The 24,979-nt window shown below is 50.1% G+C and overlaps 1 protein-coding gene across 2 annotated transcripts in view; it reads right to left on the bottom strand.

Annotated features, from left to right (window-relative positions):
• Positions 1-232: 232 nt before the first annotated feature.
• Positions 233-24,979, bottom strand: part of CORO1C (coronin 1C) — a 38,129-nt gene continuing 13,382 nt past the window's right edge. For both annotated transcript variants that reach the window (XM_038152104.1, XM_038152102.1), the window contains exons 2-11: positions 21,373-21,572; positions 11,462-11,584; positions 5,988-6,117; positions 5,070-5,251; positions 4,437-4,556; positions 3,483-3,587; positions 2,470-2,615; positions 1,917-1,974; positions 1,588-1,833; positions 233-874 (exon numbers count right to left, since the gene is read on the bottom strand). In XM_038152104.1, the coding sequence (XP_038008032.1) occupies positions 755-874; positions 1,588-1,833; positions 1,917-1,974; positions 2,470-2,615; positions 3,483-3,587; positions 4,437-4,556; positions 5,070-5,251; positions 5,988-6,117; positions 11,462-11,584; positions 21,373-21,567 (1,425 nt within the window). In that variant the 5' untranslated portion in view covers positions 21,568-21,572 and the 3' untranslated portion in view covers positions 233-754. The remainder of the gene's footprint in view (positions 875-1,587; positions 1,834-1,916; positions 1,975-2,469; positions 2,616-3,482; positions 3,588-4,436; positions 4,557-5,069; positions 5,252-5,987; positions 6,118-11,461; positions 11,585-21,372; positions 21,573-24,979) is intronic.

The raw sequence follows: 24,979 nt of genomic DNA, 5'->3' as shown, positions 1-24,979 counted from the left end.
CAAGTAAAACCAGTGACTTTGGTCATGGAAACGAAGCTCGGGATTGTAGGAAAATGGGAACGTGGTGCTGGCTTACAACTTCAGTAGGAAATAAATCCCCTCATTCAGAATGATAGATCTGCATTTTTCTGTCAGCCAACAGGGCTGGGGACACGTGGTAGAGCAGGAAAGGCAGCTGATCCCATCTCCAAGGGGATTCCACAGGGAAGAGAAAGGAAGGGAACCCACCTGATTGTTCCAAATGGAGGATTTATACAAAATAGCTTCAGCTTTGTTCTCTGCACAGTGTAAACACCCCCCACACCCCCGTCCCTTGGAATGGAAACACAAATACTGCAAAAGTGGCAAATAAGAAAAATAAAAGCGATTTTTTTTTCTATTTTTTGGCAACTCTAAAAAAAAAAAAAAAAAAAAAAGGTTAAGAACAATGTGGCGTTGGTCCCTAAATCTAGAAAAAGATATTTGGGCATGACATCGGAAGTCAAGAACGGATTTGTTTTTCTAGGATTCATAATAGCATCTGGAAAAAAAAAACCCAAAAAAACTGTAAAAGTAGCACTTCTTGTTTTTGACACAGTCACAGAAATTCATCGGAACATCGGGAAACGAAAAAGATCTTTCACTAAAAAGCTTGGCTTGAAATCATCGGCTCTCGTTGACGTGGATTTAGGAGAACAGGAAAGCTCGTACTGGAATGCTGCAGGCTGCTGCTGGCTGAACTGGGAGCTGGGATGTGCCTGGGCTGGCGGCCCCGTCAGTCCGCGATCTTGGCCATCTGCTGCTCCAGCTTGGAGATGCGCTCGTCCTGGTTGGAGATCGTGTCCTTGATGGATTTCAGCTCCTTCAGAATCTCGTCCAATTTGGCGTCGTTTTGCTGGAAGATGGGAGAGGGTGAGTGAGGAGAGCTCTGGGGTTTTCCAAGGAAAGGGCTCCTCCCAGTGGGATTGTTGGAGGGATGAGGCTGTGACAGGCTCGGGAGCAGTTGGGATGCTCAGGGCATGGAGCAGCATCTCCAGCAGCCCCAGTGCACCCGTCCAGGACCAGCACCTGCTCTTTAAGCCATACTTTCCTCGGTGTCCCAGAGGACAGGGATTAGTGGTGAACAAGGTGCTGGTGCTGGGTTAGGGCTGGACTTGGGGATCTTGAGTTAGGGTTGGACTTGGGGATCTTGAAAGTCTTTTCAAACCTTTAATGGTTCTGTGATTTAGAAAAAAACAATTCCAAGTAATCTTCCATATCTACAGAAGCATTAGGATCACAGAATCATGGAATATCCCTAGTTGGAAGGGACCCACAGGGATCATTGAGTCAAATTTCTGGCCCTGCCCAGGACACCCCAACAATCCCACCCTGTGCCTGAGAGTGTTGTCCAAATGCTCCTGGAGCTCTGGCAGCCTCGGGGCTGTGACATCTCATGGGGAGCCTGGTCAGTGCCTCAGTACCCTCTGGGGAAAGAACCTTTTCCTGACATCCAACCTACCCTTCCCCTGACACAGCTTCAGCCATTCCCTCAGGTCCTGTCACCGGTCCTACCCTTGGCATTCCCACCTGAAGCCATCACCCCCAAAATTCCTGGAGTTTACTCACGGAATTTGAGGCATCCGCTGCTTTCTTTGGAGCGTTTATGAGATCACTCTTCTTGTTCCCAGCAGGTTTGTTGTCCAGTATGTTCTTCTTGACCACCTTGAGATCCCTGTTTTTGCCTGGAATGTACCCGTGCTTCAAGGAGATGAGGAGAGGATCAGCGTTCTTCCCCTCAAACCACTCCTCTGCTTCCAGAGCTGCTTCCGGGCCGGCTGTGTCCGGGTACAGGTCGTCCTGGAAGAGGTCAGACTGCAAGGCAGGAGACATGGATCAGTCAGGAGCTTTGGGAGGCAGGAGCTGGCTCCAAAGCCCGGCCCCAGGGCAATGCTCACCTTGCGGGGAACCGTCATGATGATGGGCTCACACTTCCTCTCGTGGAGCTTGAAGAACCTGCCGTGGGAAAGGAGAGGTGGGACAGGGAGTGAGGATCAGGGAGATGGAGGAGATGGGAGAGGAGCAACCCCAAGGAACCACAGAAATCCCTGAGACCATCAAGTCCAACCATTCCCCCAGCACTGTCAAGGCCACCATAACCCACGTCCCCAAGTGCCACATCCACATGGCTGTTAAATCCCTCCTGGATGGGGATTCCACCCCTGCCCTGGGCAGCACCTTCCAATGCCTGACCCCCCTTTCCACGAAGAAATTGTTCCTAATATTTGAGGACATTTCCCCCTGTCCTATCACTCGTTTCCTGGGAGAAGAGATGGCTCATGTTCCCAGCCAGCAGTGATGCTCCCTCCTGGAGCCAGTGACATCCCGAGATGCTTCCTGCCCTTCCCAGATTTTCTGAACCACAGCTGCCCTGTGCTCACTGCTCTGCTGCTTTAACCACTCCTGAAATTCCCAGCCCCAGCTCCCAGCCTCAGGATGAGCTCCCCTCACCTGGCAATCTCACACTTGTTGACGTCGAGGCCCCTCTTTGGCATGAACCCCATGCCCCTCTGCGGCTCTTTGCTGCTGAAGGTGTTGAGGTAGTGAACGTACGGGGACTCATCCGTGATCTCGAAGTAGCGGATGCTGCTGTCACCCTGCAAGGAACCCCAGGAGAAGCTGCAGGACCCGTGTTCCCCGTGCCCACGCTGCTGCTCCCATTTCCTTCCAGGATGCTGCCATGGACAGCTCAGAGCTGGTTTTGAAGCAAGGCTGATCCCCCCCACAATCCGAACCCATCAACTGAACGATTCCTTCAAACGCTGTGGGACAGGGATTGAGCTCGTGCTTCCGGGCTGGGAGTGGCCCCTTCCTCACCTCTTGTGGGAAAACCTCCTGCCACAATCAGGCAGAAAGGCTATAAACCAGTTCATCCTTAATTCCGAGCAATTCCACCACACTGCTGTCTCTGAAACTGCAGGAGGGGTGGCAGATGGAAAACAAATATTCCTCATCAGCTGCTACAAAGATGGGATTGATGAACATATTTGTATGAATCCTCCTTTGTAACTCCTTGCTCATCTTGGCTTGGGCTCCTGTTTGTAGGAGTCTACCACACGTGGGCACCAAATTCCTACAAATTGCTTTTAGAAAGGAGCACCTAATTCCAGTTTTCTATTCTTTAACCCCATAAAATTACAGAGAGTCACCACATGCTCCAGCATCTCTGAAGACAAGGAGGACAACATCCAAAATGTACCTTCCTCCCATACCAGTGTCAAATCATCCAGGTCCACAGCAGCAAAAAATGTTTTGGCAACTGGGACTGGTTGCATTAGGAGCAGCTTTACCTAATCCATCAGCAATAAACATCCAGGTTCTTCCCAGGTTCTGCAGAGTGAGGATCAAACCCACTCCAGAACAGCCTGGTCTCTTTGCAGCCCCACATTCACTGCAGCACTGATATTTTTGGGGAACATTTCACAGGCACCACTGCTCCAGGTGCCTCCAAAGCCTCTCCTTACCTTCCCACACAGGTAAATGATGTTGGTGTCTGGGTCGTAGAAGGGCAGCAGGACCCCATTGCTGGTGTCCATCTCGTGAAGGGCTATTGGCTCCTCCATGTTTTTCTGGAAATAAAAATGCCAGGGATGTTAATAAAGACTGGAAAAGCTTCTGTTCATAGAGGGAGGGTCTAAATTATTAACACTCTGTAGGCAGTGAGCTCCCAGTGGTGTCTGCGCCACCCAGAAGGATCTGTGTGTTACAACAAATGCTGGGAATGTTCATGAACTGATTCATTCCCCAAGGGCATTTTAATCACTAAATTAAATAAAAACAGGAGCCAGGAAAATTCACCAAGTCAAGGGAAATATGTGACACAGTGAGTTAGCGTCAGTAGGATGGGAGATGGGATAGAGCCTCCTCCCCTGGAGACACTCAAAAACCACCTGGACACAATCCAGGTGGTCCCTTCCACCCTGAACCCTCCTGGGATTGCTGCTGGCCTGCTCTCCACAGTGCACAGAGAGAAGTGACCTTCCCACAGCCCCTCTGCATCTCCCCAGGCACTTCCAACCTGCAGCTCCCAGCTGATCACTGCTCCTGCTCAGTTCCTTCACTCAGCGACCACACAGCCAAAATCATGGAAGCAGGAGCAGGCAGCAGATGGAGTGGGAATAACCTCAAGTATATAAACTATGAATTTAGGAAGGAATTCTTCCCTGTGAGGGTGGTGAGGCCCTGAAGAAGAAGGCCCCAGAGAAGCTGTGGCTGCTCCATCCCTGGAAGTGTCCAAGGCCAGGCTGGATGGGGCTTGGAGCAACCTGGGACAGTGGAAGGTGTCCCTGCCCACGGATTGGAACGGGATTGGCTTTAATGCCCCATCCAACCCAAGCCATTCCGTGATTCCATGGCTGCAGGCTGGGCTGGCTGGAGCAGGGCATGGATGTGAGGAGCACACGGGTTTGGGGTCGTACCGGGTTCCACAGGGCCAGCTGCCGCTCGCTCATGCGGCTGAAGCCGGTGGTGAAGATGTTCCCATCCGCCAGGAAAATGGCTCGCATGGGCCGGGCTCCCTCGTGGGTTTTCTCCTTCTCCTGGAAGAGAGGAGCAGGTCAGGATCAGCAGAGAACAGCAAAACCCTTGGAGTGGTGGCTCCTCTCTGGACACCGCTCCTCCGTGCAGGAAGAGATCCAAGGAGCAACATCCAGCTCTCCTTCCCTGCTGCCTGAGGGAAGAACCCAAACTCTGAACCACGGGAGAAGGGAACATTCCTGGCTCATTCCAGCTTTGCAAGGCTGAAGGAAAACCTCTTTGTAAGCTACAACTAAAGCTCTGCTTTGCATGCACAACTCTGGAACTGTAATTATACAAAAGGATTAGATGTGGAATTACACTCCTGCAGGTTTAAAACTGAGCCCTAAAATCCCAGTTCAAACACTAATCCCAATAAACCCAGACAAATCCTCCAACTCCTACTATTCCTCCTGTAATTTTTGAAGAAAGCGACTGAACGTGGTGTGTAAAATCCACATATTTCTTCCATATTTTCTTGCTCATTCCCCGCTGGAGTGAATCCAGTTGTTTCTTTAATGATTAAGCAAACTTACAGCAACAATTTCTTGTTTCCTGGGGTCGATAACTCGGACTTTTTTGTCTTTGGAAGCTGTGCAGATGAGGCTGCCGTTGCGATTCCAGCTCACGTTGTAGATCATATCCACGTGCATGTCATCCAGGTTGATGAGGGCTTCTCCTGTTCCCACATTCCAGATGATGATGGCATTATCACAGCCTAAAATGGGAAATAACAGCTCCAGTCACAGCACTGGGGTACACAGGGGCAAAGCCAGGGGAAAAAGGGATAAACTGCCTGCAGCTCCAAAGGTTTTTTGGGGAAACCAAAACCCAGACTGGGAGTGCAGGAGGGATTTTTATCAATGGAAAACACCCAGCTCATCCAACAATGCAGCTGAAAGGACTCACTTCGTTCCTTAGGACGCAACCCATGGAAGTCTCAGATCGTACCAATGGATAATGAGTTATCCAATTTATTTCCATAATGATGTGATTGATTTTCAGTGGTCAAAAGAATCTCATTCCATGGACTGTACCGGCCAAGGAGACAATTTGGAAAATGCTGAGCATGAGAGCCTTTGGGAGGAACAGCTGGGCTCTGGTCACACTTTGCAGGGATCAAGGGAAAAGAGAAATACTTGGGCCTGTTCTAAAAGTATATGAGAGCAGGGATGTAGGGAATGTGGATGTAAATTGTTCTTGCAGATCAAATCAAGTCTGGAACAAGTTTCATACTCCAATTCCAGACAATTCCTTGGTGCTTATCCCTGTAAACTGAAGATAAAAAAGGCTGAGATACAGAGGGGGCTGTGAGCCACGTGTCCCAGTGTTGCCAGCTACTGCCAGGGGTCTTGTGATTCACAGGGATCTGAGCAGCTGGGAGAAGGAAGAAGGAAAAGCTGGAGAGGAAGGGAGGCAGGGAGAGGAGCTGCTGCCCACCCCCGTGCTCCTACCTGCACTGAGCAGCACGTTCCGCGCCGTCGGATGCCAGGCCACGATGCCAACTCTCTTGGAATGGCCTTCTAGCACTACCACGGGCTCTGTCAGGGACAGGGTGAGCCCGTTCTCGGGAATCTGCCACACCTGGGAGGGACAGGAAAGGAAAGGAAAGCTGCTCAGGTGAGGGCTGCCCCTCCGGAGAGCGCGTGGCTTGGCTGCGTCCCGCGGTCGCCGGAGCTGTCACCTCTCCGTGTAAACAGGAAGGGAATCAGGGAGGGAATCATCCCCAGCTGTCCATAAACCCTTGGATGATCCATGAGGAGCATCCTTCCTCACTCATGTGCCAGCACAAACCCACAGCTCCTCATGGTGCAACCCCTGGATTTCCATGTCCATGGACCCGCTCTGCTCCTGCTCCCCGAGGAGTCTGGAAAATCTCCAATCCATGGGAACAAGCTGCTGTCTTTCCAAACTGTGCCTGTCCCTCACAGGGATGATGCTGCAGCTCTACCACTGCCTACTCTTGATTACTTTAGCAAGACCAGCAAGTCATTTTCCTGTTAGATCCAAGATCCTTCCAGATCCCATTTAATCAGGGAAGAGCCTGGAAGAAGCCAGAGCAGCCCCAGTCAGCACTGCCTGTTCACTTCTTGCCTGGTTACAAAACCCTTCTGTCGCAAACTTCCTCAGGGAAGGGCCACCAGGAGGAGGGACAGCCCCCCAAGGATGCCAGAGCACTGGAATTCCAGCAGGAGGGAGATGGCTTTTGCAGCTGGCAGTGACCAGGGATGGGACAGACAAACCCATCACCCCAAAGCCCCAGGGCAGGATCAGCCCCACCAAAACTATTCCTGCAATTCAGCACTGGACAAACATCTTGGAATTGAGTTTGACCTACATAGAGCGTGTTAAAAAATGCCATGGAATTCCAGGGAGAGCTCCTCGGGGAGCAGTTGGAGTTGCTGTAGGTAGGTGGCAGCATCAGAGCACGTTTGCTTTGCTTCCCATTGTTTGCTTTTCCTGGAGCTGGGAGAATGGGGCTTGCCAGCCCCTGCCCACGATACCCAAGGAGCTGCGGGATGTGAGGGAGTGGATTTAGGAGGCAGACTGAGATGGACACGTGGATTTCTGTGCTAATCCCAGGTTTTCCCTTCTCGAAGGAATGACTGGCACTGGAAAAAAACCCGGCAAGATGCTGAGATTTTCAGCTCACCTCGAAATAACCCAAAACTGATTTAGTTTTTCATGGACACAGTTCCCAGTGCCATCCTTCCCAGCACCCTCAGTGTCCCAGGAGGAATGACCACAACAGGAACACTTCCCCAGAGAGGATTCCTCTGCAAGGGGGGAAAATGGTCACAGCCCCAAGGCTGCCAGAGCTCCAGGAGCCTTTGGACAAGGCTCTCAGGCACAGGGTGGGATTGTTGGGATGGCCAGGATCAAACCAAGTTCACAGGGAAATTACAGAATTTTGGATGCAGGATTTACCCTGCCAAGGGGGAGGACTCAGTTCTGTTCTGCACCATCTCAGCCAGGAAGGATCCTGAGATCCCTCTGAGCAAGTGCAAAGGAGCCAGAAAACTCCAGAACCAAATTTAAACATAAGACAGCAAGGCAGGGGGTGGGAAAGGGAAGGGAGGCAAAATCCCAGTGAAAAAGGAGTTTTTTTAAAAAAGCCTCTGGAGGACAGATGGAATTTTCTGTCAGGTAAAGCCCTGGTAGCTGGGAGCAGTGCAGAGCAGTGCAATCCTGGGCAGATTTCAGACTACTGACCCAACAATCCTGCCTGCTATTCCCAAAAATTATAAAGAAACAAGTGTGAAAGGTCAGGGCATGGTCCCAGCTGGCCCAGCCCTCGTTCCTGCACAGGGTGGGGGTCTGGCCCCAGCCTGGGATCAAATCAGGTTCACGGGGAAATGACAGAATTTTGGATGCAGGACTTACCCTGCCGAGGGGGAGGACTCAAGATTACTCCAAGGAAACCTTAAATTGCTGCAGGATTGCCTGGGCTTTGGGAAGTGTTTGTCAGCTCTCCCTCCCGTGGGTGTCTGGCTGTTTTTTGGGGGGTTTGATGTTATCAAGGCTGTTTGTTTGTGCAGGAGGAAGTGGAGCTGTGGCACAGCTGAGGGAGAGGTTTGGGGCTGCAGGAAGGGCAGGAGGGGAAGGTTTTGCACAAACAGCAGTGAGAAAGAAAACAAAGCAAACTTTTCTTTCACTCCCTTTAAAAAGAAGCAAAAACGGCCTCCTCTGGCTCTGCACAAGTAGAAAAGAAGATTAAATCCATGTCTATAAAAAACATTGCTTCCTACATCATACATATCAATTTTTATCACTTTAAGTAAGGAAGCAACCTTACTTAAATTATAATTTACTTGAATTTGAGGCCTTATTTGAGGATTTATCCATGGCCCTGCTCCCAAATCCCTGCAGGAAGAGGCTCTTGGTGCATCATTTTTGCAGGGTCAGACCTTCTCCTCATTCCTCCTGTCCTGGCTGGTGGCTCAGGTCACTGCAAGGGCTCTCCTTGATTTTTAAAGGAATTTGCTCCACCACATGAGCTCTGCTTTGGCTTTTCCACACAAATTCCTTAAAATCCACCTTCTGATGAAGAAAACTTTCCATAGCTGAGGAAGGGCCTCGATACCATCTACAAACCTTTAACCACTGAAACATTTTCCAGCTGAACAAAAAGCCTGCAGTGCATCAGAGCCGTTCAGCACAACACCAAGCAGGAATATTTAAGTAATTCCTCATTTGCTGGCACAAGGAAACAATTCCTCCAAGGGAAGAGGCCACAGAAGGTATTTGCAAGGAAGCCTCTGGAGAGGGATGTCAGGTCCCCTCCTCTTTCCCAGTGTCCTCTCCAGTGTTAATGTCTGGTATTCCCAACACCAAACCTGTTCAAGGTTTATGGGCAGGTTTTGTAAAAATCTGGGAATTTCTTTAGAGGAAAGGGTTTCTGGCTTTGGATGGGGCCAAGTGAAGCTTCTTTGTGCCACAGGGGGGCTGCAGAGTTATGGCTGCAGGAAATCAGCCCTGTCCACCTGGAGACAGTGGTTCGCACCTCAAATCCATGTTCTATCCCTCAATACCATCCCAAATCCGTATTCTATCCCTCAAGACATCCCAAATCCATATTCTATCCTTCAATACCATCCCAAATCCATATATTATCTTCAATACCATCCCAAATCCATATTCTATCCCTCAATACCATCCCAAATCCATATACTATCCCTCAATACATCCCAAATCCATATTCTATCCCTCAATACATCCCAAATTCATGTTCTCTCCCCGAATACAATCTCAAATCCACATTCTCTCCCTCAACACCATCCCAAATCCACACTCTCCCCCTCACATCATCCCAAATCCACACTCTCCCCCTCACACAGTCCCAAATCTATGTTCCTTCCTTCACATCATCCCAAATCCACATTCTCCCCCACAACACCATCCCAAATCCACACTCTCCCCCTCACACCACCCCAATTCCACGCTCTCTCCCTCAATACACGTCAGGCTGACGTAGCTGAGCTTTCTCATGGCAGAGGGTGAGATCCTAAATCCCTGAGTGCCAGGGCACAGATGGTCTTTAGGAACAAGGTCTTTTCTCCAGCAGCTGGATTGCCACAGAATTCCCCACGTCACTTTTCCGTGGCTCCCCCCGGCAGAGCTCGGAGCCCGCGGGCAGCCACGTGTCCTGTAAAGCTCCCTGGGTTTATTCTGCTCAGGCTGCTCAGGAAGCAGGACCCAAACCCTTTTCTCCAGGAAAACAGGACACTGAACTGTCCAAAGCAATTCAAACTGGGAAAGTTCATTAGCTCATTCCCAAAAGTCCGAGGCGGGGATGTTCTTTACACACTTGCAGTTCCCAACTGTCCTGAATGACTTGGGATCCATCATCTCCCATTCCAAACCTCCAGCTAACACACCCCCAGCATCTCCCAAACCCTGCACATCCCTGATCCTGGAAAGGCAGCAAGGACTCACCCATTTCCCCTTCCACTCCAGACAGGTCACACAAACAGGACCACGAGGGTGCAAAACCCCCAGAGAGCTCTACCCTCCTTCCCACACGGGTGCTGCCTCCAGGGATGGATGGGAAGCTCATCCCCACCTTGGGATGTGTGGAGAACCTCCTGAGTCCAGCAGGAGCTGCAGATTCCTGCAGTTTGCGTCCCCATCAGGATGGTGTGAGGGAGAGAGTGGATTTGGGATGGTGGGAGGGAGAGAGCTTGTGCCCTTGGACAACTTGTAACTGAACTCTGTCAGTTCTTCTCCACAATTCAGTCCCTCTGGAGCCTCCCAACATATTTCTCATTGCACTTGGATTACAGACTGATTTCGCCTCCAAGGAGGCAGCTCTGGGCCCTCACTGATGCTCACATTTCAGAAACACTCCCGACGTGCAGCCCTTCTGCATTCTGGTTGGAGAAACATTCCTGCATCCTTCCAAAGCTCAGTTCCAGCCCAGTAGTGAGAGTTGCTAACACAGAAGTTGTTGTTTTGTTTAATATTAAATATAGCCCGTTTTGTTAACATGTTTCAGCTTCCAAGACTGAGAGATCACAGGCAAGAGCTGTCCCAGGAAAAGCCTCTTGGGATGAATCCCCTCCCAAACATTTTAACGATGAACAGAAGCAAAGGAATTTATCTGACATGATCTATAATAAGATTTCAATATAACATTCAGCCTACAGCATTTCTAAATATGGCCAAAGATCCCTGGAGTTATTTGGCATTATTTCATCTTCCAAGGATTTTCTTTCACTTATTCTGCTGTGTTTGCATACGTGGGATTCCACATCCGTCACGGGGCGAGCCCGGCCGGGCTATCACTGACTGAAAACAGGTCTCAACCCAAGGTTGGCAGGTGCAGAATCTGGGAGATTATTTGTATTTATTTATTTATTTTAAAAAAAGACCTTTTGACACCTGCTCAAAACTTGGAGATACAGGGAAAATTTCAAGCGACTTCCTTAAATCAAGGGTTGGAGGAATTTTGGAACCTACTGGGCTCATTCTCTTCCAATCCCTACCTCTTCCCAGCACATTCTACATCCATTGGGATATTTCAGGTAAGGAACCACTTGTCTTCTCAAAGCTCAACAAATCAGAACACCTCACCACAGACCGGCACTCTCATTCCTCTTCCCAAACATCAAACAAACGCCCAGGGGAAGGAAAAATGGAAAAAATTCTTCCCTGTGAGACTGGTGAGGTGCTGGCAGAGGTTGGCCATCCATGGAAGTGTCCAAGGCCAGGTTGGACAGGGCTTGGCCTATGGAAGGTGTCCCTGCCCATGGCAGGGGTTGGAATGGGATGAGCTTTCAGTCCCTTCCAACCCAAACCCTTCCATGACGACTCTGCCCTCACCTCACCTCAGAACAGAAGGTTCCTGGAGACACCTCCAGGAATCCCAGTGTCCTTCGGAGCAGGAGCTGCAGCAGGGAGCTAAGCCCACCCCACAAGGAGCACTCACCATGACCGTGCAGTCCTCGGAGCCGCTGGCGATGACCTGGTCATTGTGGGGACACCAGTCGATGTCCAGCACCGGCCCCGTGTGGCCACACACTGTGGGGTAGGACTTGTCAATCCTGCCTGTCTGGAGGGAAGAAGAAGAAGAAGAAAGAGAGCTGTGATATCCTGAAGGAAGGTGCTTCCCAACCCTCCGTTTGCTCTTTCATATCCACAGTTCCATGAGATTTGAGCTCATGGATCAGCTGCTCTTCTCCAGCATCAACGAGCTGGAAACTCCCCAGAGAGCAAAGGAAAGGGTTCAGAGATCCAGCACAGCAGGGTTGTGATCCCACACCTCAGCACCTGCTGCCACACCATCCCTTCTTCCACCCCAAATTTTTGGGAAGAGCAAAGTTGTGGTTTCATCTGTGCTTCCCAACGGAGATAGCTGAAGACAGCCAAGCTAAAAATGTCACTGGAGGGCATTGCTGGTCCCTGAATTTACCAGGTCTGCCTGGTTTCTTAAAACAGAAGGATTTTGCTTGGAGGGAAAATTTTAGGATGCAGTTGTTTTGAGGAAAATATTGTTTTGAGGAATAAATGTTGCCAACATGGATGGTGACAGCCACACCTGCTTCTCCACGGCCAGAGGACCGAGGCCACCAGTGCCAAGCTCCCTACAGGGATAACATTCCCAATAAAATGAGCTAATGAGCCACTTAAACCTGAACTGGCACAAATCCAGTGATGCCAACCCGGCTAAGGCTGAGACACCAATTCTGCTCCTGGGTCTACATTCTGCTGAGGAGCCCCTGAAGGTCCTGAAGCACCTGATCCCACAAAGAGGGAAAAGGAAAATCCCTCTCGTCATCCTCCTCTCTCTTGGCCAAGCAAGGGAAGCAATATTTACAGTGCTGAGGATGCACAGCAGCAGCAGGGTGAGGAAGAGACTCCTCCACTTCCACAGGCACAGCCCTGGTCCTGCTCCACGGGGTTTTGTTTCCAGGGAATGACCTTTTCATGATGAGTGATGGGAGAAGAGACACAGCAGGGAGAGGTCTGGGATGGGGTCGTCTTCTTTTGTGTTTCAACGGAAGAAATGGTTGGAATTTCACTTGTGCCATTGGATGGTAACATTCCCCAACCTTGGAGGTGACATTCCTTAATTTATGCCTCCCACCCTGCTTCATGTGGGAGGCTGCTCCTATTCAAGGCTGATAACCAGAATAATGCTGGACATTGGTTTTTAAGGATGACTGACCTGGAGCCCTCCACAAACAGCAAAACAAGATATTGATCCCAAAAGATCCCACTAGCTCCTAAAAGGCCAAATTTAGGCTTCAAAAGAAGAAAAAAAAAAAAAAAAAAAAAAAAAAAGACTCGGTGATTCAGCTGCTTTTGGAATTATTAAAAGGGGAAGAGTTGTAGGTGAAAAGCCATAAACCTGCCATTCAAAAATTAAAGCCTGTGTAATCCCTCTTGGATGCCATAATGTGAAATAGGATTTAAAAAATTAATACACCCAACTGCCATGTAGAATTCATCCATTTTAATTTACCCAATTAAAAGGAGAACCATGCAGAGCGCACGAACTGCAGAAGGCACATGACAGGGCACAGACAAATACAGGCCTGAACCAAAAAGGAAAAATAGGAATAATAATGCAAAATGTCAGGGACTGCCTGTTCTGGCCCCCTAGCAGGAATCAGTGGGATCCTCCAGGAGGAGCCCCTGGTAACTATTTCCAGGCTGCACAAGCACTTGTTGGTTCAGTTTTGGGCTTTTACAGTAATTTATTACTGTGGGGAGGCCAAAAAAAATTAATTTCAGCAAATTAAACCCCAAACTTCACCTTTCAGTTCTGATCACGATGCACCTGCACAGCCTGAGCAGGAGCAGCCAAGAGCCTGTGACAGCAGTGACACCCAGGAGCTGCTCCCTGTGATGGAGCTCAGCTCTTAAACCAGGATCCTGCACTCCCATAAGGAGCAGAGCTTCCAGAATCATGGAAGGGGTTGGGTTAGAAGGACCTTAAAGATCATGCAGTCATGGGCAGGGACACCTCCCACTATCCCAAGCTGCTCCAAGCCCCGTCCAACCTGGCCCTGGGCACTTCCAGGGATCCAGGGGCAGCCACAGCTTCTCTGGGCACCCTGAGCCAGGGCCTCAGCACCTTCACAGCCAGGAATTTCTTCCCAGTATCCCACCTAAATCTACCCTCTTTTATCTTAAAGCCATTCCCCCATGTCCTGTCACTCCATCCTTTATCCCAAGTCCCTCTCCAGCTCTCCTGGAGCCCCTTTAGGCACTGGAAGGGACTCTAAGCACCCCCAGCTCACCCAGCCTGACTCCTCAGAGCATCTCCATGGCCTCCTCTGGACTCTCTCCAAGAGTTCCAGTGCTGGGATTCCTTCCTGTGTTGGGATTCCAGAGCTGGAGGCAGCTCTGAAGGTGGGGTCTCACCTGAGCAGGGCAGAGGGGCAGAATTCCCTGTGCATCACCTACAAACATCCCCCTGTCCCCACCTGCATCTGGAGAGTGACACCAAACCCTGTTTTCCACGGGGAACAGACAGGGACAACGGGGAAAGGAGATGTGTTTATCCACAAAGAATTATCAAACCAAGGAAGAGATGACAAAGCAGAGCAGGAGATGTCCCACACAATATCTCCCTGGGATATGGCAGAGAAGACAATCCCACGGAGATGAAGAGCCCAGGGGCATCAACATCTTCATTTGGCCATGAGAGGAGAGACTCTGCTGCTCACCAGGCTCCAGGAATAATCCCACAACCATTCAGGTTGGAAAGATCCCCAAGATCATCCAACCTGTGAGCAATCCCCACCTCGTCACCCAGCCCAGAGCCCCGAGCGCCACATCCGGTCCCTCACTCGGCCACCTCTGGGGATGTACAAAAATGAGCAGCAAACATCAAAACGAGACTAAATAAGGACATAAAAGTGCTGCACGAGCCCCAAGCCTCGGAGAGAAGCTCCTGCCTTGTGGTCAGAGGCACCAAACGGTCTCAGCAGAGCAAGAGGAAACCACGGTGCTTTCCTGAGCGCGTTCCGAGAGCTCGGCGCCGCATCCGCCCCTCGTCACCAGCACCACCAGCACAGCCCTGCACTGTGGGGACAGCACAGGACAGCCACCCGCAGCAGCACCCCAGGGCTGACCCCTCAGCCTGAGCCATCCCAGCTTTGAAATCGGGGCTGTGTATTTTATCACCTCTCAGCATCGCTTCTGCAAATTCCATCCAGCAGATTCCGGCAGCACTCAGTGTAGGAACGTGCCCCCTATGGACAGAGTGACAGAACCTTCCTCTGTCCCCCAAAAAGGAAAGAGCCCAGAACTTTCTCCCAGTGATCAGGTAGAAAAGTCACTGATAGGACCTTGGGGGCTTCACCTCAAGTTTAGGGACAGCTAATTGGCCATGAGCCAAAAGGTCCCGCCTGGGCCATTTAGTAGAAAAGCACAGAACAAAGAAGCCAAATCGCTTTTGTGAGGTTCTTCACCAGGAGCACAAGTCTGGGGCACCTGGATCTGTTTGAGTTTGTTATTTTGCCTTTACTAAACCTTTTTTGTTCCTGACGCTGTCACATCAGCCTCCTGCTCCTTTTATGCCTCCCAAGGAATGCTGAGCTATTCTGGGGTGTAGCGTTGGGGTGTTGAGAGCTCATCAGATCAGCTCGAAACCCCCGGGCAAAACGGGGCCCCCTGGAGCAGGGAACCCCGATTCCCAGCATTGTACTGTGCTCAGAAAAGCTGGGAAAATCAGTGTTTTAGGGGATTTGCCAAAAGGGAAAGCTGCAGTAGGGTTATAAAAAGCCCACCAGGCTGCAAAATCACCAATCCCATGGTTTTTAACACAATTCCTTTGCGGCCAGGACACCACGAGGTTTGGCAGCTGGGTGTGTTTCCACGCTGCTCTAATGCTCCCAGGTTTGGGGATTTATTTATTTATTTGGGAAATGTAATCTTATAATTAGGGGAGGATTTAAAATAAATCTCAAGTGCTGATACACAGCTTAAAATTAACTTCAAGAAATTCAGTCCTTCTCATAATCCACTGGGGTTGTGGTTCGACACGCCCCTGATAACTTTTGAAATCTGGAGTTGTGTTTTATAAAATGTTGGTCAAAAAGGTGAATTTGAGGATTTTTAAAATAAAGTTGGTGTTGACTGAACACACACTCAACATTCAGGTGTTTCAGCAAGGGGTGAATCTGCCTTATCAAATTAATTTTAATTATTAAAATTAAATTTTAATGTATCTAATGTATCCCAGATCAGAAAAAAAAAAGTTAAATAATCAGCAATATTAAACCCAGACCAGAAAAAAGTGACAGATGAGAAGAAAAAATATGATTAAATCCAGAAAGGGATGGATAAGCAACACCAGAAAACTGTTCCTAAAAGTGGGAGTTTTATGAATTAATTTGAGTGTCTTGTGATCGTTTCTCTGCCAGAAAAGGGCATTTGGTGGCAGGAAACAGCTCATGGATTATGGTAAAAATATCAGGGAGAACAGCTGCTTCCCCAGCCCATGGCTGTGCTCCTTGAAATCTCCATTTCAATTAGGGAAGTGGCATCGAGTTGCACAAGCCAAAGCAGCTCCCCCCTCACTCTGCACAAGTTTGAGGAAGGAAATCAGGTCACAACTGCAAAGTTTGAAACCCCAGCCGACTGCACCTTTTCTCTGCTAGAGAAAATGCTCCTCTTTTCTTTAAATTGTGAATTTTCCTTTAAAAAAACACCTGAATTTCACCCAGGGAACTTCTGAGCACTGAGCCTCCATCTCTGGCTGCAGCAGCTGGGCCTGGAGGAGGCAACTGGGAGAAAACTGGGCTGAAATGGAAACTCCTGCCCATGCCCAGCAGCCAGCAGTCACCCTCCAGCCCAGCCCAGGCATCCTGAACTAATCTGAAGATCAAGAAGTGTTATTCCCTGAAGATCCACTGGAAAGTCAGGCAATAAGAGGCCACTGTGCTCTCCAAGAATCCCCCAGCAGCGCTCCTGTTGTCACCTTGGCAGCTGCAGGGATGTGACATTGGATACTGGGGACAATTTCTGCACTGGAAGGGTGGTCAAGCATGGAAGAGGCTTCCCAGGGAAGTGGGGGAGTCACCATCCCTGTAGGTGTTAAAACACAAGCAGCTGGGGCATTTGGTGGTGTGGTTCACTCGGTCAAAGGTTGGACTTTATGAGCTTGGAGGTCTTTTCCAACCTCAAGGATTCCATGATTCTGTGATTCCATGCCAGGCTGCCACAGAATGGACACATGCTGGCTTTAAAAAGGGAAAAAAACCCCAAAACCCAACAGTCCTCACAGCCAACCCAACCTGCAAAACCCCATCACTAGGAATCCCATTCCCAGCTCCAGCATTTCCATGGATATCCGTCCTAGAAATGACATTACAGTTCAAAAGGGACAGAGCCAGTGCTTTTTCCCCTCTTTAAAATATGATTTCCAAAGCAGTTCATCCCTCTGCCCCTTCCCAGCTGCAGGAAAGCCAATGGGTGTCCCAGAAGCTGAGGGTTGTGGATAGTGAGGAAAAACCCTGCTGCTGTTCAGAGGATGAGCATCCATCCAGAGAGAGCAGAGCTGCTGGGCAAGGAGACAGGGACCCACAGGGATCCACAGGGATCCACAGGGATCATCCCCACGAGCTGGGAACAGATGATCCAGGGCTCCACCAAGTACAACTTTCATTTTTATTATTGGACAAAGCTTTAAAACTGCAGAGATACTTGTACAAACCTCTGGCTGTAAGACAGGGGATGGAATTTGCTGCTTTTTTCCCTGGAGGAATGAGATCCATTAGCCCCTCTGCTGCCCTCTCTTCCCTCCTGCATTAGAACCTGATGATCCATTGGAATCAAGCTGACAGTGATAAATACAAACTTCTTTTTATAGAGAAAAATCCAAGGTGAAATGAAAGGACAAAATCCATCCCACTCCCCCCTAAAATGGCAGGAAATGCTCAATAAACCCATCACAGCAAAAACCTCCTGATTTTATTCTACACGCAGCTCAGAAGAAGATGATTTTCTTTTCCCCAAATCCTTCCTGGTGGAATGGGAATTGGGAAGAGCTGCTTAACAGCTCTCATATGCCATGGATGAACACCAAGGCCTGTCACTTGCAGAACAACATATTCCTTGGAGAAGATCATCCCCGAGGTGTGCACGCCCCCACCCACATGCTAATTGCCTCTCAGGGCACCATCTGATCCAGATCCTGCAGGAATGCTGCAGGAAGGGATCAGGAAAATGGAAAATCTAATAAAAGCTATATCCTAAGGAGACTGAATAAACCTCTGGTAAAGGCCTTATGTAACAACTCGTGGCTGAATGGATCTTTCTGCATGAACTCAGACAAAAAGGAACATTTGCAGCAGGTTTTTCTGTGCAGATAAAAACTGCAATGAGTTTTTGAGGATGGGAAAAAATAAATTTTTCTCCAGTTTTGCTGGAGCACAGATCCAGCACCAGAACCACCCCCAGAATCCAGGTGTTTCCAAGTCATCCTGCCCAACATATCAGGAAACCCAGAGAATTTTTATCTGGTACCTTCCCTGTGTACCCAGAGCTTTCCCTGGGATAAGCCTCAGAGAAAACCAACTCTACAACCACAGCCCAGAACAAGCAGGGAAGTTTCCAGCTCCTTCCCTGGTGAGCAGGGTTAATGCTGATTACCCTGCTCTTATCATCTAGACGACCCAGACCGAGAGGAATTACAGCTTTTCCAAACTATGTGCCTCATTCCAAGAGAGGCCAACCCCCCCAGACCAAGCAACCTGTGGGAATTAGATTGTCTGATGCTCAGCAGCTCCTGCCGGAGCATGGGAATGGCAAGTTCCTGGCAAAGCCTGCACATGTGCGTGCAAGAAAACAGGAAGCTCACACAAAGCATTTCCACAGCCAGCAAAGCCGGCTCGGCCGCGCTGGCTGCAGCTGCTCCGGGAGCTGCGGGGATGGAAAGAGGATGCAGCCCCTGCGGCTCCCATTGGCGCGGGGCACCGGAGCGACCCTCGGCAGCACGGGGGAGCTGGGGACGGGTGTACACACGGGTTTATGAATTCCTCCGCACACGGGTTAATGAATTCCCGCGCTCACACACGGGTTAAATCCCGCGCTCGCACACGGGTTAATGAATTCCCGCGCTCACACATGGGTTAAATGCTGCACACACACACGGGTTAATGAATTCCCGCGCACACGGGTTAAATCCCGCGCTCGCACACGGGTTAATGAATTCCCGCGCTCACACATGGGTTAAATGCTGCACACACACACGGGTTAATGAATTCCCGCGCTCACACACGGGTTACTGAATTCCCGCGCTCACGGGTTAATTCCCGCGCTCACGGGTTAATTCCCGCGCACTTGCCGCGCCGCGCCCCCGCCCCCGCCAATCAGCGCGGCGGCCGCGAGCGCTGCCATGACCATATAAGGTAAAAAGCCGCGGCCGCCGCAGTGCCGCTGCGGAGGGCGCGGGTGCGCGCGCGCGGAGGGGCGGGGCTTCCCCGGAGGGGCGGGGCTTCATCTCCCTCCGGGGCCCGCCCCCCCCCCCGAGCACATGGGTGCGGGGAGCGGGGGCACGGGGGGCTCCTCCCGCCCCAAAAACACCCCCGGACATCCCGCTCAGCGCCGGGAGCCACCAGCCCGGCAGCGATAAACCCCGGCCACAACAAAACCCCGTAATGTCACTGAGAATTGGCAAGAAAAGCGAGTTAAAAGGAGTAAAATCGCCCCTGTTCTGTGCTCGCCCCGCAGCAAGGGGCAGCCACGTCCCAGGGAATTCCCAGAGAGCCGCAAAGCGCTGGCTTTGAGCAGCCGCGATGTCGTTATGGGATATTTCCTCTGCAGAAATGCAGCAAGTGTATTTTTATGGCTCAATTTTAAAATCAGCCCAATCCCATGGTTGAAAATTGCTTTTTTTTTTTTTTTTTTTTGCTTTTTTTTTTTCCTTGACTATAACAACAAGGATTTTGCTGCGGGGAGCTTAATAACTATCTGTGCTAAACAGGCTCAAAGAGAAATCCAAATGTTATTTAGGGTGTTGAAGGAACTAAAGGAACAATTTCATCAGCCCTGGCTATAAAAATAAATGCGGAACACAGGAACTGGTTAGAGCAGAGCCAGCAAAGCACTGCATTGCAAAAGAACGTGTCAGGCTGGGGGTGAGGGCCACAGCTCCTCCAGCTTCCCATGGAACCTCCTCAGATGTGGATATGAAATGCCTGTGGAAGGCAGGAATGGAGCTGAGGGCACCAAGGCAGTGATAAATAAGAGGGTGGGAGGAAGAACAGAATGGATGTGAACATAACGCCAAGGATGGCACTGAAAAAATGCAAAAGGGCACTCAGAAATAACAGGAATTTCTGCCAGGGACTGAGAAAACACAGAATCATGGAATCATTAACGTCGGAAAAGCCCTCTGAGACCACTGAGTGCAACTGTTCCCCCAGCACTGCCAAGGCCATCGTGTCCCCAAGTGCCACATCCACAAGGCTTTTACATCTCTCCAGGGATGGGGACTCCATCACTGCTCAGGGCAGCCTGTTCCAATACCTGACAACCCTTTCCATGAAGAAATTTTCCACAATATCCAATCTAAACCTCCCTTTGCACAGCTTGAGGCTGTTCCTTCTGGGCCTGTCCCTGTTCCCTGGGATCAGAGCCTGACCCACCCCCGGCTGCCCCCTCCTGTCAGGGATTTGTGGAGAACCAGAGGGTCCCCCTTGAGCCTCCTTTCCTCCAGGCTGAACCCCCAATCCCCCTCATCAGATTCGTGCTCCAAACATTGGGATTTAAAAGAGGAAAAGAGGGATGCACATCCCCGGCTGTCGGCAGCTGCGCCGCGATGCAGCTGAACGAGCAACTCCTAACCCAGGGCAGTGCCACCAAGTGCCACCACGCGTGGTCCAGGCAGGAGGAGGACACGTGGCCTGAGGATGAGCCCTAAGCAGGGAAGGGCTGCTCATCAGAGCAGCGAGCTGAGCTATTTTGGGAGGCTGGGGTTTGGCTTTGCTCGGCACGACGGAGACGTCGCTGCCTCCGCTCTGCCCTGGCCGGGTGGGAAGCTGTGCTGAATCCTGGGCACTAATTCTCTATTCCACAGGGCAGGTCTGGAAGTGGAGCTGGGAACTGATGACAGACTGAGGACAACTTAACCACAGGCTTAAGAGAGGAGTTTGAGGGTCACAGAAAAAAGAATGTTGCAAAAAAAAAAGTCTTTTGATCACAAGGATTTGCTGGTTAAGCGTTACAGAAAGAGATGAGAAGAATGTCTTCCAGAAGATGGATGTGACTTTTCCATGCAGGACCAGGGGCAACAGGAATGCCCTTCTTGGAACCAGCTCATCCCTTGCATCCCTCCAATGTGGGGCTGCAAGGAGTAGTTGGGCTCAGGTGTATGTCTGAATTAAACCTGCAAGGAGCAGTTAGGCTCAGATAGTTCCTGAATGAATTCTGCAAGGAGCAGCTGGATTCAGATAGTTCCTGAATGAATTCTGCAAGGAGCAGCTGGATTCAGATAGTTCCTGGTTTAACTCTCCAGGAGCAATTGGGCTCAGGTGGATCCTGGTTTAACTCTGCAAGGAGCAGTTGGATTCAGGTGGTTCAAAAAAAAAAACAAAAAAGCTGAATCCCTGACAGTAGAAAAACCAGACTTGATCATAAAGAGGCTTCTAAAATACGATTCTAGGTGGAAAGTTCTGCCAGAATCAGCTCAGATGAGTCAAGCAAACAGCTTGTTTGTTGTGTTTAATGTACAGAAAGCATCAGACTGATTACAGACATTAAACACGTTCATACACGGCACCACCGAGCAGCCCTTGTCACCACAGCCTTCATTATTCCCAAAGAAACACTGGCGTGACAGCACAGCCGAGCAGGGAGCTCCAGAAACATTCCAGCAGCACTTACCTTGTGCAGAGGCAGCACCAGGAAGGCTCCCCCACCGCTGGCATCCACGATGATGGCCACGAAGCGGGGGTTGACGGCGCAGAAGGAGCTGTCCCAGGTGACGCGGGACACGCGGATGTCGTCGTAGCACTGGTCGTTCTTCACCGCCTGGCCGAAGACGTGCCGGAATTTGCTCTGTCGTACCACCCGCCTCATCGTGTCTGCACACGGATGAAAAAGGAGAGGGTCAGTTCCAGGGAAAGGATGTCCTGCTTGTCCAGGAGATTCCTGGGCAAGGATCAACACTGGATGTTCTCATCAGCTCCGCGGTCGCGCTTTCGGCGATGCGGAAACGCGGATTCGCTCGCTGTTCGTGGAATCGTGGAATGGTTTGGGTTGGAAGGATCCCAGAATGGTTGGGGTGGGAAGGGATCTCTGGAGATCATCCAGTCCAACCCCCTGCCACGGCAGGGTCACCTAGAGCAGGTGACACAGGAATGCATCCAGGTGGGTTTGGGATTTCTCCGGACAGGGAGACTCCACGCCCTCCCTGGGCAGTTCCAGGGCTCGGCCACCCTCCATGGGAAGAGCTTCTTCCTCATGTTGAGGTGGAATTCCACATGGTTTAGTTTATGGCCATTGCTCCTCATCCTGTTGTTTGGCACTGCTGGAAAGAGTCTGGCACTGTCTTCTTGGCACCAAAGACCTTAAAATTTACCCCATTCCACCCCCTGCCACGGGCAGGAACACTCTCCACTATCCCAGGCTGTTCCAAGCCTCATCCAACCTGGCCTTGGACACTTCCTCCTCCACCTTAAGACCTGCCAAATTCTCAGCCAGCTTTGCCTTTTCCTTCTTTAATTAACTAAAATTTAAGGTTGTTTTGCACCCAACCCAACCCAACTGCATTTCCAGGGGGCTTTTACAGAATTTGCCAGTTAAGCATTAATTTCGCCACTGTAAAAATGTGTTCCCTGACTGCAGTAAAGGAAGTTCCTAATCCCAAAAGCAGTTTTTAGACAAGTCTCCACATATTTTCGGGGATAAATCTAGTCTTGGATTGAACTTGTTTACTTTCAAGTCAGACAGGGTCCAGAAGATGTAAATAAAAATGCAAGCTCTCAAAATCCGGTGTTCCTGTGAAGTGGTTCCACATGTTCCCTAGCTTCCAGTTCTTTCTTCTAACTCCAAAATCACCCTAAAAAAAAAAATTGTTTCCTAGGCAGAAAGGAGTAATGGAAACAAGTTAATGACTCCAATTAACTTGGTGTGTCTGTAGCATTTCTTGAGAAAAATTATTTTCAAGAATGCTGGAGTTAGAATAGAGGGAAAAGGAATTGGTGTGGAAAATTCCAGCACCTGGGAGAAGACACAACACCGACCTTGGACACAACCTATGGAGCCCTCACATCTGGGAAGGGCTTTTCCCATCATCCCAGACTTTCTTTTTAGAGAAGATGGAGTCTCCATACAGCATCTTGCTTTTAGATATGGGAAAAATATTTCTGTCCCAGTCTCTAGGGATAGCAAAAAAAAAAAGGGGAAAAAATAAAAATAAGCAGAGTCCACCTCCTATCTCTCCTCTCAGAAGGTCCCCAAGCACATGGAGAGGCTGGGAAAAACTGCTCAGTCCCTGGAGCTCCTCGCTCCAGTGCAATGTTCCGGAGTGAGAGACTGGGAATGTGGTTCCATCCCAAATCCCTGCTCCCAGGCTGTCTGCTGCAAACGTGATGAAAGCTCGCCGGGCTGTCTGTGACTGCAGAGCTTCGCGGGGAAGCACCGAGCGTTGATGGCTGTTTTGTAGTCTGGGAGGAGGTGAAATAAAAAATTAACCACGACAAAAAGCGGGATAACTGCAGGGAAGCGCTCATCAGAGCCGGGAAATGCCACGGAATGTGTTTGAAGAGGAGGGAAATGTTCCAATTAACGACACAGACAGCTCTGCAGTGAAACTCGCCAGTTCTGCAGAGGTAAGGGAGAAGGAGCAGAGGATTTGTTTTCCACCAGAGCCCATCTGGGGACTGGCACTGGTCACTTCAAAGGCGGCTCAGCTGCTGGGACAGGGATGTACCAGTGCCGCTGGAGCCACCAGTGTGCCCAGTTCATATGGATTTAGGGTCAGTTTTGTGGTGGGGACGCCTGTCCCAGGTGTGAGGTGGAGGCCACCGAACACCTTCATGCTCCATGGGCTCCATGGTCATTCCCAGCCACGGAGAGCAGGCAGGGGTTCCCCACAGTACCTTTTCCATACTGATATTTTAAGGAGAATTCAGACTGTTTAAGAAAAAAATAGGTTTTAAATGCAAAATTTTGGGAAGAACGAGGTGTTTACGGTGTCCACAGAAAAGAGCTATATGGAAATTGTTAATGATTTCTGTCCTATTGCAGCTGAGCTTGGGCTCCCTCCCTGCTTCCATCAGTTACTGGAATTGTGTCATGAACTTTCTGCCAACTGTTTCCCTCAGAGCACAAATCAAAGGCCTGTTCCACGCTGGACACACCCCGGAACACCGGAGTGTGATGGGAAGCCATAAACCAGGAGCTGTTCCAGCCAGCAGGTGAGAGCACGAACTAAAATCATGGAATGATTTGGGATGGAAGGGACCTTAAAACTCATCCAGTTCCACCCCCTGCCATGGGCACGGACACCTTGCACTACTCCTATCTGACCTGGCCTGGGACACTTCCAGCACGACCCCAGCCTCACCAAATCATGCACAAAGAAAAGGAGAATTTCAACCCCAAGATGCCCAAATGACAAGAAATGCTGAAGTCTCAAGGTTCAGTTAAGACACATCATAACAAATGCAGTTCCACGCCCAGTTACTGATTTGTGTCGACTCATCCCTGTCACACAACTCCATCCCGAGGGCTCCTCCCAGAGCTGGGAGGGCTCAGCTGAACCTCTGAGGCCATCCCAGGTCTGGCAGTGAGCACCATGCAAGAGCAGCATCACGCCCGTCTTCCCACCATTCCAGGTGACCCCAGGTCACCCCCAGGATATTGGGAATGTTCTCCCAAGCCCAGTGTGACACCTCAGCCTTTTCCCACCCCTTGCAGCAAACCCTTCTCCTCATCTGCCTGCACAACTCATCCAGGAGCAGGGAAAAGGCTCCTGCTTTGTGCACGGTGGATTTCCAGGAGTGTTCACCCCCTGGCAACATTCCCACCCTGCTGTGAATCCAGATTAAAATCAAATCGTTGGGAAGAAGGTAAAGAGAAGGTTTGAACTTGTCGTGCTGAGCCAGCACAGCAAATTGCCTGGAATCACATCCCACAGAGCCAGGGGGCTGGGAATGGGGCTGCTGCGGTGCTGGCAATTCAGGTGTGATGGTTACAGAGGATTATTTGTATCACTTGGATAATTGTTTCACTTCTTCACCTGATCAATACCAGAACAGCATGAAAAAAATGTTCATTTCAAATATCAGATCCTGGGGATGTCACCCCTTCCACTTTCTCAGAAGAGAAACTCTTTACCCCATGGTGAAATCCTAACACTTGCTTTCCCTCATTTTCACCCTTTGATGCAAAGGATAATCATTCGGTTTTCTATAAATGACTTCTTAAAAATGCAGAGAGTTCAGATGCCTCCAAAAATATCCTTATTTGTTCCAAAGGGATCTGT

This window comes from Motacilla alba, chromosome 15, assembly GCF_015832195.1.
Source record: "Motacilla alba alba isolate MOTALB_02 chromosome 15, Motacilla_alba_V1.0_pri, whole genome shotgun sequence".
Lineage (NCBI taxonomy): Eukaryota > Metazoa > Chordata > Aves > Passeriformes > Motacillidae > Motacilla > Motacilla alba.
This window is presented reverse-complemented; position numbering and strand designations above follow the sequence as displayed.